Here is a 15,767-nt window from a genome sequence, read left to right on the forward strand (position 1 = left end):
AGAGGGACAAGCTAAAGCTAGCGCTCCTAGCTGGCCATGAACCGTAAGACTGAAAAGTTACATCAACAGTCACATGAAATGTATTTTAATCGAACACATATGTAGTCCTATGACCATGTATTTGTCGAACCCTGAATATCAAACCTAAAGAATGTCAAACAAAGTACGCACTTTAGTTTTGCCGTTGTTGAAACATTGAAATCAGTAGATGAGACCACATGAACGCGACGCAACACTCAAACTGTTTCGCATGACCAGACACAAACAAGAGGCTCTTTTAAAGATATCTGTATTGTGGGATTCAAATCATATTTCAGCACAGAGGAGTAACAGTACGAGACAAAATTGTCACCGAACACAAAAGTACAAAATAGAATCAATAAATAAATCAAATATATACCATATAAATGTAATAGCTATGTGTTGGCTATGTTTATTATTTCGTTTTCAGTCTTTTTTTGAATCTGTAGCTTGGTATTACATCCTTTTCTCTGAAACATTTAGAACGCTGGGAGGAGTCAATACCGAAAATACAGTAATATGTTTTATAATTAGACGAACTCATCAACTATGTACACATGAGTTTGTTGTCATGCTAAGTCGAACAACTAACATGTCTTTATCCACAGCATACAGTTAGAGCATTAAAGCGGGTTCTGGACGTAAACATTTTGTGCTGAGAATAAAATACATTGCAACTACGCATGGTATTTCTTAACATGACTCTCAAAAAATGTACACAATGAACAAAAAGGCCATACATGGAACACTCCGCCTCCAATGAGGGAAAATAAGAGTTTGCTTTGAAATAAATACAGAAAAGTCTCAATTATTTCAAGATGTCACTTAATAGTCGTCAGCCTTCTGCCAAATCTCTCCTCTTCTCTTGATCACCCTCTCATTCTCTCTCTTCGCACGTTCTTCCTCTCTCCGTCAGAGTCGTCGTCTTCCATTGCCCCCATCGCTGGACCGTCACCACTACTATCAACATCCATCTCATTCCTCATTCTCCTGCTCTTTCGCGTCCTCCGTCTGTCAGTCGGTGTGTGTCGGTCTCCCCTCGTTGATTTGTTCTCCCCAGACGTACATGGCGTGTGAGCAAAAGGAACAAGTGTTTCTATGAGTTCTATGATGTCACAGTGGGGTCAAAAGAGGGGAGCTGATTGGCTGATCTGTCAGCGGCACACTACGATGCGGTACGAGGGAAGCAGTAGAAGACAGAGAGAGACAGGGACAGAGGGCATATGTGTACTTTACTACAACCATAGACATGTGTAGGGTCATTAATATGGTGTAGTGTGACTGTGTGCTGGGGTGGGGGGGTGGAGGTTTGTGGAGCAGCAGCTAGCAGCTTTGTGTTGTTTAGGTTCCAAGGGGTGGGGGATGGGGGGGGGGGGGGGACTCAGTCCTCTACTGGCTGGAGCTCATGGAGGCCAGGTGGTCACTATGCTGGTTCTGGGCCTGGAACCGGAGCCTCTGCTTGTTGGACTTCTTTGGTTCTTTGGGTCGCTGCTTCCCTGATCCTCCTGAAGCAGAAAGACAAGAAGCAAGAGAGAGCCTATTAGAAGAGCAGTGCATCAATGTATAAAAGGAACACAGTAAAAACATTTATTCCATCCCTTCGGTGTCTCTCTAAAACCAGCTAATGTATATATATATAGGCAATATCTTGGTCCCCTCCTTACCCACTCAAAACCAGCAGAGCTATGCCACTGGGCAGAGCGGTTGGCAGCAAAATGTTCCTTTATTCAGCCCCATCACCTCTCTCTCTCTCTCTCCGGGGAAATTGCGTAACACTCTGTCAGAACTGGAAAGGTCCTCGTTCATAAGCCCAGGGTTAATGTATCTTAATGTATCCCAGGTGTCATTGGTGTGGGCAAAGCATGTTGGGAATCTGTGCTAATGGAACCGTGTGCGGCGGTACCTCGGTACCCATGGTTCCCTATGACAGAGGCTACTGAACCAAAAGGCAACAGTTTGGCTGCCAAAAGACACAAATAATTTCACGAGGTGTGTGTATGTGTATGTGTGTGAGTGTGAGAGAGAGAGAAATAAAGAGAGGGAGAAGTGATGGGGCTGAATGAAGGTTGGCTTCGGGTGGTGGTGGTGGGGGCACAATCCTGCTGCCAACCCCTCTGCCCAGTGGCATAGCTCTGCTGGTTTTGAGTGGGTCAGTGATCTGAAGAAAAATAAAATCTGATGGGGGGAAAACTAGAGTCAGGCTTGGATGATGAGATGCTATCTGGATCCTGATTTGGCACAGCAAGAAACAAGGCATGCTATGGTTCGCCGAGGGGGGAAAACACTGAAAAATGCTACATAAATGGGTGTCTCAACGGTAGGTTTACAAAACCTGGCTCCGTGTCCTATTATTGCACTTGTTCATGCCATTTCACTAAGGAAAATAAGGCTAAAGTGTGTAATATGTGTCAGAATTACCTCTAATTACCTTCTCATATGGCCTGGCCAAACGCCAGCCATTTAAAGCCGCCCAAAAAAAGTCTGGTTCAATTGAACATCTCAGCACCACACTGTAAAATATATTTTTTAATATTTCCAAGAAATGGGGACTTATAAAATGTTCTGTTTTCGCTCTTTTAAACGAGAGTCATGTTACAGTTGCACAAATATCAAAACAATTTCACTTCCACATTTCAGAGCCATTTCCTGCAATCAATTCAATCTAGCTAGCTATTTGTGGTCACCATCGGCCATTCCGAGGGCGAAAAATTACGTTGCCGACACACAATATCTCATTCAAAAAAATCCCCTCTTCAGACCATAAAAGGATTTCAAATCATACATCTTGCTCTAAACTTTCCGTGACCTCCAATTGGAAAACATTAACAACAAAGTTGCTATGCTTGTTTAGCAAATGTCGCTTTTGATTCTTTGGGTGAGTTACAGTATGGTTACGACTGTTAGTGCACGATAACGCTCAAGTCAATCCGGACCATAGGTTTCTTTTCCTAATTGCCATTTAAAAGAGGTCCTTTTCATTTGAAAAAGTGTTGCTCTGCGCTTCATAAACACAGCATTCAATACAATCGATGGCACTCTCGCGTGTTGTGCGAGTTTGCGTATAGTGCAAATAAATGTGTGAGAGCTCACTTAAAAGACCGACAGTATAGCTTTCCTGGATAGTCACGAACACAGAAAGGATATGATCCACACGGCTTTAAGATGTTTGTGAACTACATGACACTTGTCTTAACACCACGCACAAACACGGCTACAGCGTGTTCTTGGAAAAACAAGGGATTGCACATCTCCATGACATTATATAGACCGTGTTTCTACGTCACAGTACTGCTCATCTCATAAGACGCAAGTAAATTGTGTGAGTAAACACTTACAAAAGCTTGAGCTGTGCTTCATTTGGTTTGCCCCCAGTACAATGTAACCAACAGATAAAAAAAAGGAGGAGTCCCAAAATACCTAAATAAATCGAGCACCCCTCAAAGTATTACCGTGACATCTTATGTATTTGTCCCAGGTCTGAGGTCTGTCTGCCTCACGTCATATCTCATTTATTCCAGGACAATGTGAACTGTAAAAACCAAACGTCCCGGAATGTCATCAGAACTGTCCAAGTGAGCTGATGAACATTTCTGTCTCTGTTTGACCTGTGTCCATGAAAGCATGGACTACGCTGGGTTCTATTTCATAATCAGAGTTCTCTAGGCTGACAGCTAGAGGGCAACCAATACCAAGAGAACTGAGATCTTCCCCCCTCTGCATCTGATATAAGGCTTATGAGATGGCACATCATATCAGGGTCTGTCTCTTTCACATTTAGCATTTACCAGGACGTAACACATGGTGAATACACAAGGCTTTTATGATGGTATATTTACAACCCACCACTGCGACTTGTATGCTCTAGTCGGCTGGCCCTCGCTACATATTCGTCGCAAGACCCACTGGCTCCAGGTCGTCTACAAGGCCATGCTAGGTAAAGCTCCGCCTTATCTCAGTTCACTGGTCACGATGGCAACACCCATCCGTAGCACGCGCTCCAGCAGGTGTATCTCACTGATCATCCCTAAAGCCAACACCTCATTCGGCCGCCTTTCGTTCCAGTACTCTGCTGCCTGTGACTGGAACGAATTGCAAAAATCGCTGAAGTTGGAGACCTTTATCTCCCTCACCAACTTCAAACATCAGCTATCTGAGCAGCTAACCGATCGCTGCAGCTGTACATAATCTATTGGTAAATAGCCCACCCATTTTCACCTACCTCATCCCCACAGTTTTTATTTATTTACTTTTCTGCTCTTTTGCACACCAATATCTCTACCTGTACATGATCATTTATCAATCCAGTGTTAATCTGCAATATTGTAATTATTCGCCTACCTCCTCATGCCTTTTGCACACATTGTATATAGACTCCCCTTCTTTTTTCTTTCTACTGTGTTATTGACTTGTTAATTGTTTACTCCATGTGTAACTCTGTGTTGTCTGTTCACACTGCTATGCTTTATCTTGGCCAGGTCGCAGTTGTAAATGAGAACTTGTTCTCAACTAGCCTACCTGGTTAAATAAAGGTGAAATAAAATAAAAAAACAAAAAAAAAACAATGTAAACACTTAAGATGATTATGCAAGCCAGAGTTCTTAGAATTTTTTATTTTTTATTTAACAGGAAATAAATGATTAAGAAGTGAACTCAATTACTTTCCAAACAAGGAACAAATTCATAAATCTTAGAGCGAGTACAGATCATTTGTCTTGGAAGGAACAGAAATCTTCAAATAATTTGAGCTATTTTTGTTTTACCCCACCCACACTGACCCAGAATTTAAACTTACTGCCAAAATTGAAGAATGGCTTTCATTTCAGAAAATACTTTTACTATTTTTTCCCTATTTTCTTTTCAGTTTTGGCCACATTTCGCATCACTTCTGCAATCCTTAATTGTATAATGCTTTTTTTGTAGATAAAATCTGCCAACTAAAGCTTTGTATGTGGACGGGTTCATAGTCAGAGTAAATTTAACAAACAAACAAAACATTATAAGCAATTCAAAATGTTTTGTAGTTTTGAATCAAAAGCAGAAGCTGTTGTGGTGGCAGAGGATGACCCCACCATTATCACTGTGTGTGTGTATTATAGACATAGTGTGTGTGTTTACATTAGTATTTGTGCCTGTGTGTAAGTAAGCCCAATCTTGGTCTCACTGCATGAGCCAGGTCTGGTTCTGGTAAAGTTCTTGCTACCTGAAGAAAGCTCTGGAGTGCCCTCCAAGCCTGCATTGTATCTGTGTGTTTGTTTAAGACTAGGCTATGTACATGTGTGCCTGGGTGTGTACGCTCTTCCATATCAGCTCAAAGTCTTTGACAAATGTTTCTTGGACCCTCTAATGTCATATACAATCTTATCAGCTGCCAAAGCACCTGGGAGAGGCAGATTAGACTTCCCTACATGCACTGGGGTGAGAGTTCCACCCTGACCTCCGCTGACTGGGACATTCCAGGACAAGTCCGGTTGAGATCCATCACTTACCATTTCTCTTTCACATCTCTATCTTTCATTCTCTATCTCTCTCCCTTTCTCTCATTCACATCTCTCTCTTTCTATCTCTGATGGTGGTTGAGCCATAGCCAGATACCCAACAGGAAAGCAGTTCTGTAGGCCTGTTGTATAGTAACAAAAACACTATGCTCTCTCTCAGGAGATATGCCCATAGCACTCTGAGTTGCAGTCCATTCAACTTGTCTAATTGAATAGCATTTTACACAGGGGAGAAAGACGGAGCCAAACCTCCCTTCACCTATCTCCAAATCCAATATCTTTGTTTTTGAGAACCGAATAAACCAGAGAAAATGTATTCCTTACGATGAGTGAGTGTTTGAATTATGTAATAAATAACGTTCTGTTTTTCTATCATTAGGTTAATGTTCTGTTCTTCACGCTGCCAAGAATGGGCTCAGTTCAATGAGGACATTGACAGAAACAGACCTTGATCGAGAGAGAAAAGAAGAGGGATGATTATTTTGAAATACAGACCTGGTGGCTGCCTCTGTGGGAGTGTGTACCTGCATGCAAATCTATAATCGCTGAGGCCATGATCACTGTGTGTGTGTGTGTGTGTGTGTACTGACTGTCTGGCAGCACGGCCAAGTGACTTCATCCACCCAGAGCTCGGGCTCCAGCAGGCAGTACACCAATCGAAGGCCTAATCTTATCTGCTTCGCTTGTGGTTGGAGGAAATCGATGGCACCAACCTCGAGAAGGTATTAAGACGAACGGTAAATGTGTTCCTCTTCTTGAAGTGAACCCTCTCCACTCCTTTTGTTACCTCATCCCGCCAGTAAACGCCGCCATCATCCCGAGACCATCAATTAATATGTTTCTTAGGAGAAGGGGGTTGAGGGTAGGGGATCAAAACAATTCCGAAGAATATTCTGGTGGATTTAGTACGGAAAAGCTGGAACTTTGCTTCATAAACATGCCAAATCGAAAGCCATTATTTGTGAGGGAAGGAGGGGACTACTGGCGCCAGCGAGATTTGATTTCAGTGGCAGAAATTGGATTAGCAGCCATTAAAGGCCTCCTCACACATACATTTATAATGCCGTGAAGGGGAACGTATCTGTAGCCAACTCCTCTCACTCACACCGACGAGCTCATCTGTCCGGAAGAAGATACCCACATACACACACTGTCCATGGAGTGTATGTAAAATGGTAAGGACATGTGGTGAGCCAAGGTCTGCAGATGTTCACATGAAAAGATATGATCTAAAAGTGACAGGGAGTTTAGAGAGAGTGAGTAATAGAGAAGAGGAGGAGGAGGATAATGAAGCAGAGGAAGAAATGTAGTGGGGGCTTTTGAGTGACAGTGTATGAGAGAGAGAGAGGTAGGAAAGAGGGCGAGAGAGGGGCGAGAGGGAGAGAGACAAAGATGGAGGGACATTTGGAAAAAAAGGGGAAACATTTGGGAATTGTGAAAGAGAGATGTGCCTGGCGAACAAGAGAAAGAAGAAACACCCTCTTTCTCCAGAGGACAATCTTTTATGAGAACAAGTCCATCTTGCCAACCGGATGACAAGAGCCTATCTGCACAGCGTCATTTAGCCTAACAAGATTACTCTGAATCGTACTTTCTCTTCTCTTTCTCATTCTCTTTCCCCCAGTGCTCTGCTTACAATCACCCATCCTGCTTAGCAGGGATGATTTAAAACATCTGCATTCCGATTTAAAAAGCTAATGTTGGGATTAGGTGGGTCATTATTTTCTCATTTATGCGACGGAGGCTCTGTCGGGAGATTAAGCAGCAGGTTAGTCCACCGGTCCCGCCTCTGAAGTTCCATTTCGCTGACAATAAGTCAAATCGAAAACCCAACTTGGAGATTAGCATCCTGAGCAAGGAGAAGCCCCGGCAAATAATGCATGACTGACACCGTGATTAATCTGCCCGGTGGGTAATATGGAGTTTGTTCCCCCTCCGTCGAGCTGCTGAATGACTGTGACAAAGACAACGGAACGTTAACCCAGGATCGCTATACAGGAATGGTCCGGTATCCAGGAATGGTCCAGTGTTGAGGGGAGGGCACTGTCTGACGATGAAACCATTCAGCGAACTTTCAGTCAACGCTCAGTCAGTTTCTTATCTGTCAACACTGAGTATGCATACTGAGACTTTGCAAATGAGAGGGCTACCGGTAAATATTTGGTCAATATGTGGCTAACCGCCACCACCACATCGCTAACAACCTTAACATAGGCAAGCCAGCAGACCCGGCCCCAATTTTGGAAATCAAAACAAACCTCTGCAGAGTCACTCGCAACTCTGCTCCCCTGAATGGTACCCCACTCCGGGTTAAATTGGCGCTTGCCCACCAACTCTGGCTCTACTTTGCCACCACCACATCGCTAACAACCTTAACATAGGCAAGCCAGCAGACCCGGCCCCAATTTTGGAAATCAAAACAAACCTCTGCAGAGTCACTCGCAACTCTGCTCCCCTGAATGGTACCCCACTCCGGGTTAAATTGGCGCTTGCCCACCAACTCTGGCTCTACTTTACGGATGGTGTCACTACAAGCAACGTCAGAGGGCCACGCAGAGCGCAGGCGTGATGACTAGGCCGCTGTGTCTAATACACCTGAAACTCAAAAAAGAGCTGCACAACACCATCTACGGTCTGCTATTCCCCCGACTGACTCACACACACACACACACACAAAGGGGCCTAAATACATGGAGCTGCTACCCCGCGGAACCATCAGAAAAGGAGGAATAATTAGCTTTAGTTAACTTTAACGAATGGCGAAATGTTGGGTTTCATTTCTGACGAGCAAAATAAAAAGCTTTGTCGTTATGTGTGTGTGTCAGTGGTTGAGCGTGCGTGTGCGCCTGTGTACATGCTTGCTTGCGTGCCTGTGTGTGTGTGTGTGTGTGTATGTGTGCGTGCGTGCATTTGTGTGGCTCTGCTAGTGCGTGTGCGAGTGGGTGTGTGTAGGTGTGTGTGAGTGTTCGCAAGCTGTGGATAGCTGCAGCAAACCAGGGGGTGGTGGAAAAGGAGACCGGGGGTCCAATTAAACATTCAAGTGGGTGGAATATTACACATTTATCATCCTGGCTGGAATAATAGGGCAGATGTCAATTACGTTCCAATTCAGTCACATAGCAGAGGAGAGGGTGGGGCTCCCATTCTCATGCTTCCATTGTGGGGTGTCTTCACTCATTAATTTCATTGAATCAATTTTATGTCAATATTTCCTGCATTCCTTAGAAATGTGCTTTTGGGGGGGGGGGTGGGGGGTAGAAACAGAATCATTGATCTTCATTCCATCGCACATATCAATTGATAGGTGCCGGGTAATTCCCTCATGAAATGAACCATTTAAACAGGGAAACATGGTGCTGACTTGGTCGCATTCTTGACTCTCCCTTTGTTTGGAGTTGCCTCTGCGACTCATTATCTTACGCCACGCAATTAAGCAGTAAAAGCCAATAAAACCAGGACTTGGCAGTGCACTTTTACACACTCTGCCATTGCCTTTTAAAACCAGCCTTGGCACCTTTTAACTGAGGAGAGTGAAGAACTCCCACTCCAGAGCACCCCAATTCTGTCCCTTCGTAAAACCCCACCTAGCCAGTCTTAACTGTACACGTTCAAAAGCTCGCTCGCTAGCACCGAGAGACAAAACACACGTAGTCCTGCCATGGAGGTGACCTCCTCACACTAAGGATTAAACAAAACTACTGGATGGAACCTTTGTTTTTCATTTCAGGATGGTGAAGATGCATTTCCTGTTGGGGTGTGTTGAGTGGGCCTGGGTCGGGGGTCGGGGGCCCAAGGTGGTGAATAGAGCAGGTAGGGGCCGGCAATACATGTTCTGGGTGGTGGGAGGATCTCTGGAGCCTTTTGTGGGGCCACAAGGAGGAGGGTTCTCCCGCTAACGCTCACGGTGCCGTCTGGAAGACCCTAACACGCGCACACACATAAATTGTGTAATATATACTGTACTCACACTATCGTGAGCCCCGCTGAGTATGTATGCATTATGGTGCATATACACACACACACACACACACACACAAGCATGCACCCACACACGATGAAGTGTATCCTCTTTCAGACAGAGAGGCTCACATACACTGAAATAACAAGGCTGTGTCAACAGTGCATCATACATACATAAAGAACATCATGTCTGCATTGTGAGGACGCCAAGGGGGCATAACGGGCGACCCAGAGTCTGCCACACACAGCCTGTCTGTCTGCTGTCTGGGGCATGTGTGTGTGCTCTCCTCTCCCTGGCTCCCTGGCCTACAACAGCCCCTCTGGTCTATCCCGCCCCCCACCACATGCATGCATACACACACACACCACAACTTCCCCCTGGGGCCTTAGGGGGGAGGGGTCTAAGAGGAAATTGTCCAGCATGATTCACTGCTTTATATCTAATTTCTCCACCATGTCCCTTCATCCCCCTATCCTCCACTTCATCCCCAACTCCTCTGGGACAACAGAGGGGAGGAAATCCCCCCCCCCCCCGTGTCTGGACACAGAGCACAACTGTCCCGTAAAGAGGAACTAGGCCCTAACGAAGGAGCCATGCTAAGTCAGACGGGCTTAGACGCTAAACCAGAGAGAGGGGCTGTGGGGATCACAGCACAATCCCCGTGCTATAGCGGATGACAAGGGACTCCAGGATAGAACTTTGTTTTTGTGTTTTGCATAAGTCTGGATGGTTTTCACCCCATCTCCTTCAACAATGCACTTACAAAAGACTGAAAACACTACAAACCATTTTGTAAAATGTTGTATTTTCGACTAGACAAAGTCTAATTTGAGCCGAGAAGTCAGTCTGTTTGATGTCCTAGCGGAGCTCCTGTTGTGTGTATGTTTTCATTAGAGACCCAGAGCAGTCAGTTCTCAGTAGTCCCTGATCCTCACTAAGGCCTGAGCTCCATCAGAAGCCTGTCAAGCGCCAGTCAAGCAGACAGCTGACTGAAGCGGACAGATCTTACAGATCCTGTATCATCCAGCTATAGGCTGCTGTTGTAGTCTCTTCTCCTCTCCTACCCAGGCACCAGCCATCTCCCTGTCTGTCAATAATACTCCCAATACCCCTGCACTCACTCAAACACAAACAGGGAGATTTCCTGACGTCTTAACATAGGGAAAACATTTGATGGGTTTGTTCTTTGGCCTCCTTTGGCCTCCATTTCGATGGCCGTTTCAGAGTCTCACCTCAAATAAGAGAGAGAGAGTTGTGTATTTCAGGCACCAACATCCTTCCAAAGAGGTATGACGGTAGGGAGATTTGTATGGTGCTCATAGAGTGACTCGTGATCCCATTCAACCGCAATACCCAGCCTCAAGGCCTATTGGGGTGGGCTTATGATCCCAAAGCCTGCCACCAACGAAGCAAACTAGGTGCACTTTACAGGGGATTTAAAACATCAACGATAGCCACCTGGGATTGGTCAAACTCCCTTTTGAGTAATTCACATAGAAGTCTGAGAGGTTGGATGAGCCATTGAAGAATCTATGGTTTCTCAAGTTTTTCCCTTTTCTATATCCACAATCACATTTCAAATCAAATTAAATGTTATTTGTCACATGCACCGAGTACAACAGGTGTAGTAGACCTTACCGTGAAATGCTTACTTACAAGCCCTTAACCAGCAATCCAGTTTTAAGAAAATAAGAGTTAAGAAAATATTGACTAAATAAACTAAAGTTAAAAAAATAACTCAATGAAATAACAATAATGAGGCTATATGCAGGGGCTCCTGGTAGAAGAAAAAAAATGTTGGTCAAAAGACACGGTGGCAGAGACATTATGTACAAAATAACACACAAAATAGCACAATTGGTTAGGAGCCTGTAAATGACAGCCATCCCCTCACCTCAGCCGTGTAATAAAACACGTATTACAGACAGCCCAAACGGTTGCCGTCTCCTCAGAGCCCATGGACTATTGCTTTGGTGTGTTGAGTTGAGTACAACCTTTATGAGCGGGCCTCTACTTAAGTGCTCTGCTTCTCCTTCCCTGTACTTGTCTGTGTTCACAAACACTGACACACACGAATGCTCGCGCAAACAAACAAACAAACAAACACACACACACACACACACACACACACACAGCTGGCAGGCCTGTACTTGTTGCTTTGTTGTGTCTGTGTCTGTTCCCTGGGTCCAAGCTCCTGGACATGAGTGGGTCAAAAGCCGCAGCCTCTCTCTGTGAATCATCAGGCTCTAATTAAAAGCTGTGATGTCTCTATAAAGACCAGGCCAGCCAGAGATGGATGGAGAGAAGGAGAGGGGGGGGGAAGAGAGAAAGGGGGGGGAGTAAGAGAAAGAGAGAGGAAGAGGGGAGAGAGTGGGAGGGGGGGGGTAGAGGGGCTTCTGGTGACTGAGCCGGTGCAACTGTGCACCAGATGTTCCTAGCCGGCCCCCTTCCCTTCTCCTTACAGCCAGCACACTCAAGGGGGCGGACGCGGGCATGCCGATGTTCCGCTCGAAAATGTGCGCCACTACCACCACGCTAAAATGTTCTCTTGTGTTGTGTGCACTGCACATTGTCTGTCATTCCGATTGTCATTGTCATATGGTGCTTGCATGTCTTAAAGATGTGTGTATGTTTGAGTAAGAGAGAGAAAGAAAGAGAAGACAAGGGTAGAGTAGAGTAGATAAACATAAGCTACACTATGTCCTTTTCTGTACGTAGGCAAGTGTGTGTGTTTGTGTGTGTCTATGTGTGTTTGTTAATAATACGTGTGTGTGTGTGTGTTGGTATGCTATGTGTGGTCTGTATGTGGCAATTAAAGCATGTGCGGGCCACAGTCAGAGAGCCGGAGGTCTGGCAGGCAGAGATGCATCCCGGGCAGGGGCCACACTGGGGCCTTTAGGGCCCTCACAGGGGCCACATTTGAACTGATCAACTCAATGAGAGTCTGTTGAAGCACCGAACACTGACTCAGATCTCAGCTCTAGATACAGAAACCACTGACAAACCACCAAATGCCCTAAAACCTCCAATGAACCCTCAGCAGAGAACCTGGCTTTACAGCCCTAACGATGTCATGGACAATATCACACTGTGACAGTACATTTCTCCCCCTTGTGAAACATGTTGATGGGGACTTGAAACTTTTTCCTTCTGCTCTGCTCCCCCTCCAGTGTGCAGCCACTTTGTTTGTTTGTGTACGTGTGTTTTTGATGGGGCTGTCGCCGTTTGGGCATATGCTGCCTCATTTCCTCCCAGCCAGAACCTCAGACAGGGATGCTTTCCTGAACAGTGTTCCAATGCTCTATGCACACTGTCATGGACAAACACACATACTTGCTTACATACACACTGTCACAAACGGACAAACAATCAGACACTTGGTTGGGCTACTTCTTGACATACAAATAATCTTGATTAAACCCACGAATAGTCCGTTGTTCCATGGATGTTTCATCAAATAACGTATCAGATTTCATCTTAACACGAATCCTAAATGTTATCGACCTTATGGCAGAAAAATCAAGCAATAATTAATATGGTCACCGCCGTTAAAATGGATGAAGAAAAGAAAATGCCTGGGATTTCCATGTTGTAATGTGACTACATGCTACATGCGCCCTAGAGAGGCTGTTTGGTAAAACTACTAGTTTGTCGGGCCAGAGAGTGGGAGAAAAAAGCCCCCCCCCCTGTTCTTCCTGCTTGGAACCGACCAGATGACAATATTGTGGAGTATGGAGCCCCAGTGAGCACTAATGCACCCCCCCTCTCCCTTCTCCTCCACCCCCCTGGTCTTTGAAAGGCCTCCACATGTTTATGGCTCATGCCTGTGGTATGACGATGGATTCTCCATATAAAAGCCAGCAAGGATCATGGGGTGTTTCAAATATTGCTCTCCGAAGACAGTTGCTGACAAAATGACAGTGGACATATTTATTTTGGTCAGGGAGCAGGGCACTTTGTGGGGAGTTAATCAGAGACTCCCTCCTCTGAAGCCTCCTTTGAGGAATGCAACCACGGCAGAGAAGGACCGGAGACTACTGGTAATGACTTTCTCCTCCTGTGGAAGATTTAACACTGCGAAAATGCTCGAGAGGCAGAAAAATAAACCCAAAGTTTGGTTAGGGAACCGTCAGTATAAATCAAGTGTTGATTGGCTGTCCAGACATGCGCTTGGATAATCAATTTCCATCCGGTTAGGAGATGCAAAGAATAATATAATAAGTGCTTATAGGAAAAGGAATGATCTATGGCAGCGACTGGTGGGCACTGAGGATGACTGAAGCAGAACTTCTGTGTTCATTTGTGAGTGCGACCGCAGCGTTGGCTATAACTGCCATTGGCCCAGGGCTGCAGAGGTCCCGGGCCAATCCAATGACAGGTTGATGTCTTTCCTTCTGACCCGTGATCCTCTGTCTAAGTCTCAGAAACACAGCAGTAAACGCTCTCCAACCTCTCTACCTCGCCATTCTAATACATTTCAAATCTCAAGCTCAGAGGTAAAACTAATGTCGCACAACGTTCAACGACGTCCTCATTATCACCGAGAGCTACCCGTTCCCTGAATATCCTGACTCATCACGTCTTAATGAATCATCTTAATGAATCATTTGAGATACATTGCATGTCCCCAGCTCTGAAGAACAGCGGTGAATTGGTAGAGGTCAGAGGTGGACAGAGCTGCCCTGTGTCCGCGAGGAGAGGGCGAGGCGGGAAGCATCAAGGGCGCGGCACTCCTGAAGGCCCCACTTCGTAGCTACGGTGTCGGCCATGCCGAGCGGACTAATTAAATGAAGATTAGGCCACGGCTCTCGCAGTCACAACAGGATGCCGCGTGGGGGCGCGCATAATCACTCTGACAGGCCAGCAGCCAATTAGAGCTCTCTGTCTGCCCTGGGAAAGCACTTGGCGGCCCACTCCCGCTGGCGTGAAATACATTTATCTGGATTTTCCGTGATATTACCCGGGCCGGAGTTCCCCTGTTAATCATCGGCTCCATTCCGGATCTGCCGCGGAATCATCAGGACTCAGGAATCATCATCTACAAATCATTATTTTTCTTTCCTGAGAGCATTTAAGAGGTTTGGTTGAGTGTGGTGGCAGAGGCAAAGCACTTGCTGTTTGGTTTGGACGAGGCCTGTCCCATGAACTTCTCTGTGGAGGAAAAGGAGCGCACTCCGTAAGAGAGGCGTTAGCTCTCCAGTAAAAGCCTGTCAGACTGTGTTCCGCAAACTGGCGTGATGATGGCAGCAGGAGAGGGAGCGGAGTATGTCTGACAGGCACACAAACATCCAGAAATGAGTTGGGGGATATTGGTTTTCCAAACCAGCAAATTACGGGCCAGAGTCAGATGGGATCAGCGGATAGCCTTTGCTAGTACCTACATCTCTTGGCTTTCTGACCTTAAACAGGCAAATTATGTGTGACACAGTACACAGACACGCACACACACACTAGAGCTTGTAAGGAAGAACTTGCATGTAAGCGTTTCACTGTATGGCTTACACCCGTTGTATTCTGTCATGTGACAAATAAACTTTGATTTGATTTGATTCGACACACACACACACACACACACTGAGCGAATCCTAGCTTGAGCTTGTTGGTGTCACGGACGGTGTGTGTTACAGACAGGCGGCCGCGCTTCCTCCCAAAACGGATTTGGGGCAGTCACACTTCTCAGTGCATCGTTTTACAGGAGGACCAAACCGACCGCCACACATGGTTCCCAGACGGAGACGGCCAGGAGGTCCACAGAGCTGTGTGTTCCCTACAGAACCACACTGGGGTAGACAAAATCTATAAGACCCAGACTAAGAGTTAGACGGAACCTGGTCCACAGCCCTGTGTGTTTATTTCACAACCGCACCGGGTTAGACAGAACCTGTGGACACACTGAGGTGGCTGCAGAGCACCAAGCTGCTGCCCATCACTCTCTGTCAGCTGACGAAGACCTCACAGGCCTTCTAGCTTTCATCTAGCCATGTTACTTTATATGGACACTGAAATACTAATACTGTATAACAAGTTAGAAGTTACCAATACTTTTTTCCTAGGCTGTGATGATTTCTCTACGGGGAAAAAAAAAATGTACAGTACACATACAGTATGCATTGCACACTTGTACAGACACGGACACACACACACACGTGGTTTTCCAACGAGAAGCATTTGCTGCCTGGCTAAGGCAAGGCAAGGCAAGTGCTCGGGTCTGTTCTGACAAGTTTAGCTAAGTGTATGATTGATTGATAGTGCGATGGAGGGCTTGGCCTCAGATGAGCTCTACAGCAGAA

General features: G+C 45.8%; 1 protein-coding gene across 1 annotated transcript in view; it reads right to left on the reverse strand.

Moving 5' to 3' along the window:
- Positions 1-297: 297 nt before the first annotated feature.
- Positions 298-15,767, reverse strand: part of LOC135522468 (R-spondin-2-like) — an 81,577-nt gene continuing 66,107 nt past the window's right edge. The window contains exon 5 of the mRNA XM_064948761.1: positions 298-1,526. Coding sequence (XP_064804833.1) covers positions 1,411-1,526 — 116 coding nt within the window. The 3' untranslated portion in view covers positions 298-1,410. The remainder of the gene's footprint in view (positions 1,527-15,767) is intronic.

This window comes from Oncorhynchus masou, chromosome 30 (assembly GCF_036934945.1).
Source record: "Oncorhynchus masou masou isolate Uvic2021 chromosome 30, UVic_Omas_1.1, whole genome shotgun sequence".
In the NCBI taxonomy this organism is placed as follows: Eukaryota; Metazoa; Chordata; class Actinopteri; order Salmoniformes; family Salmonidae; genus Oncorhynchus; species Oncorhynchus masou.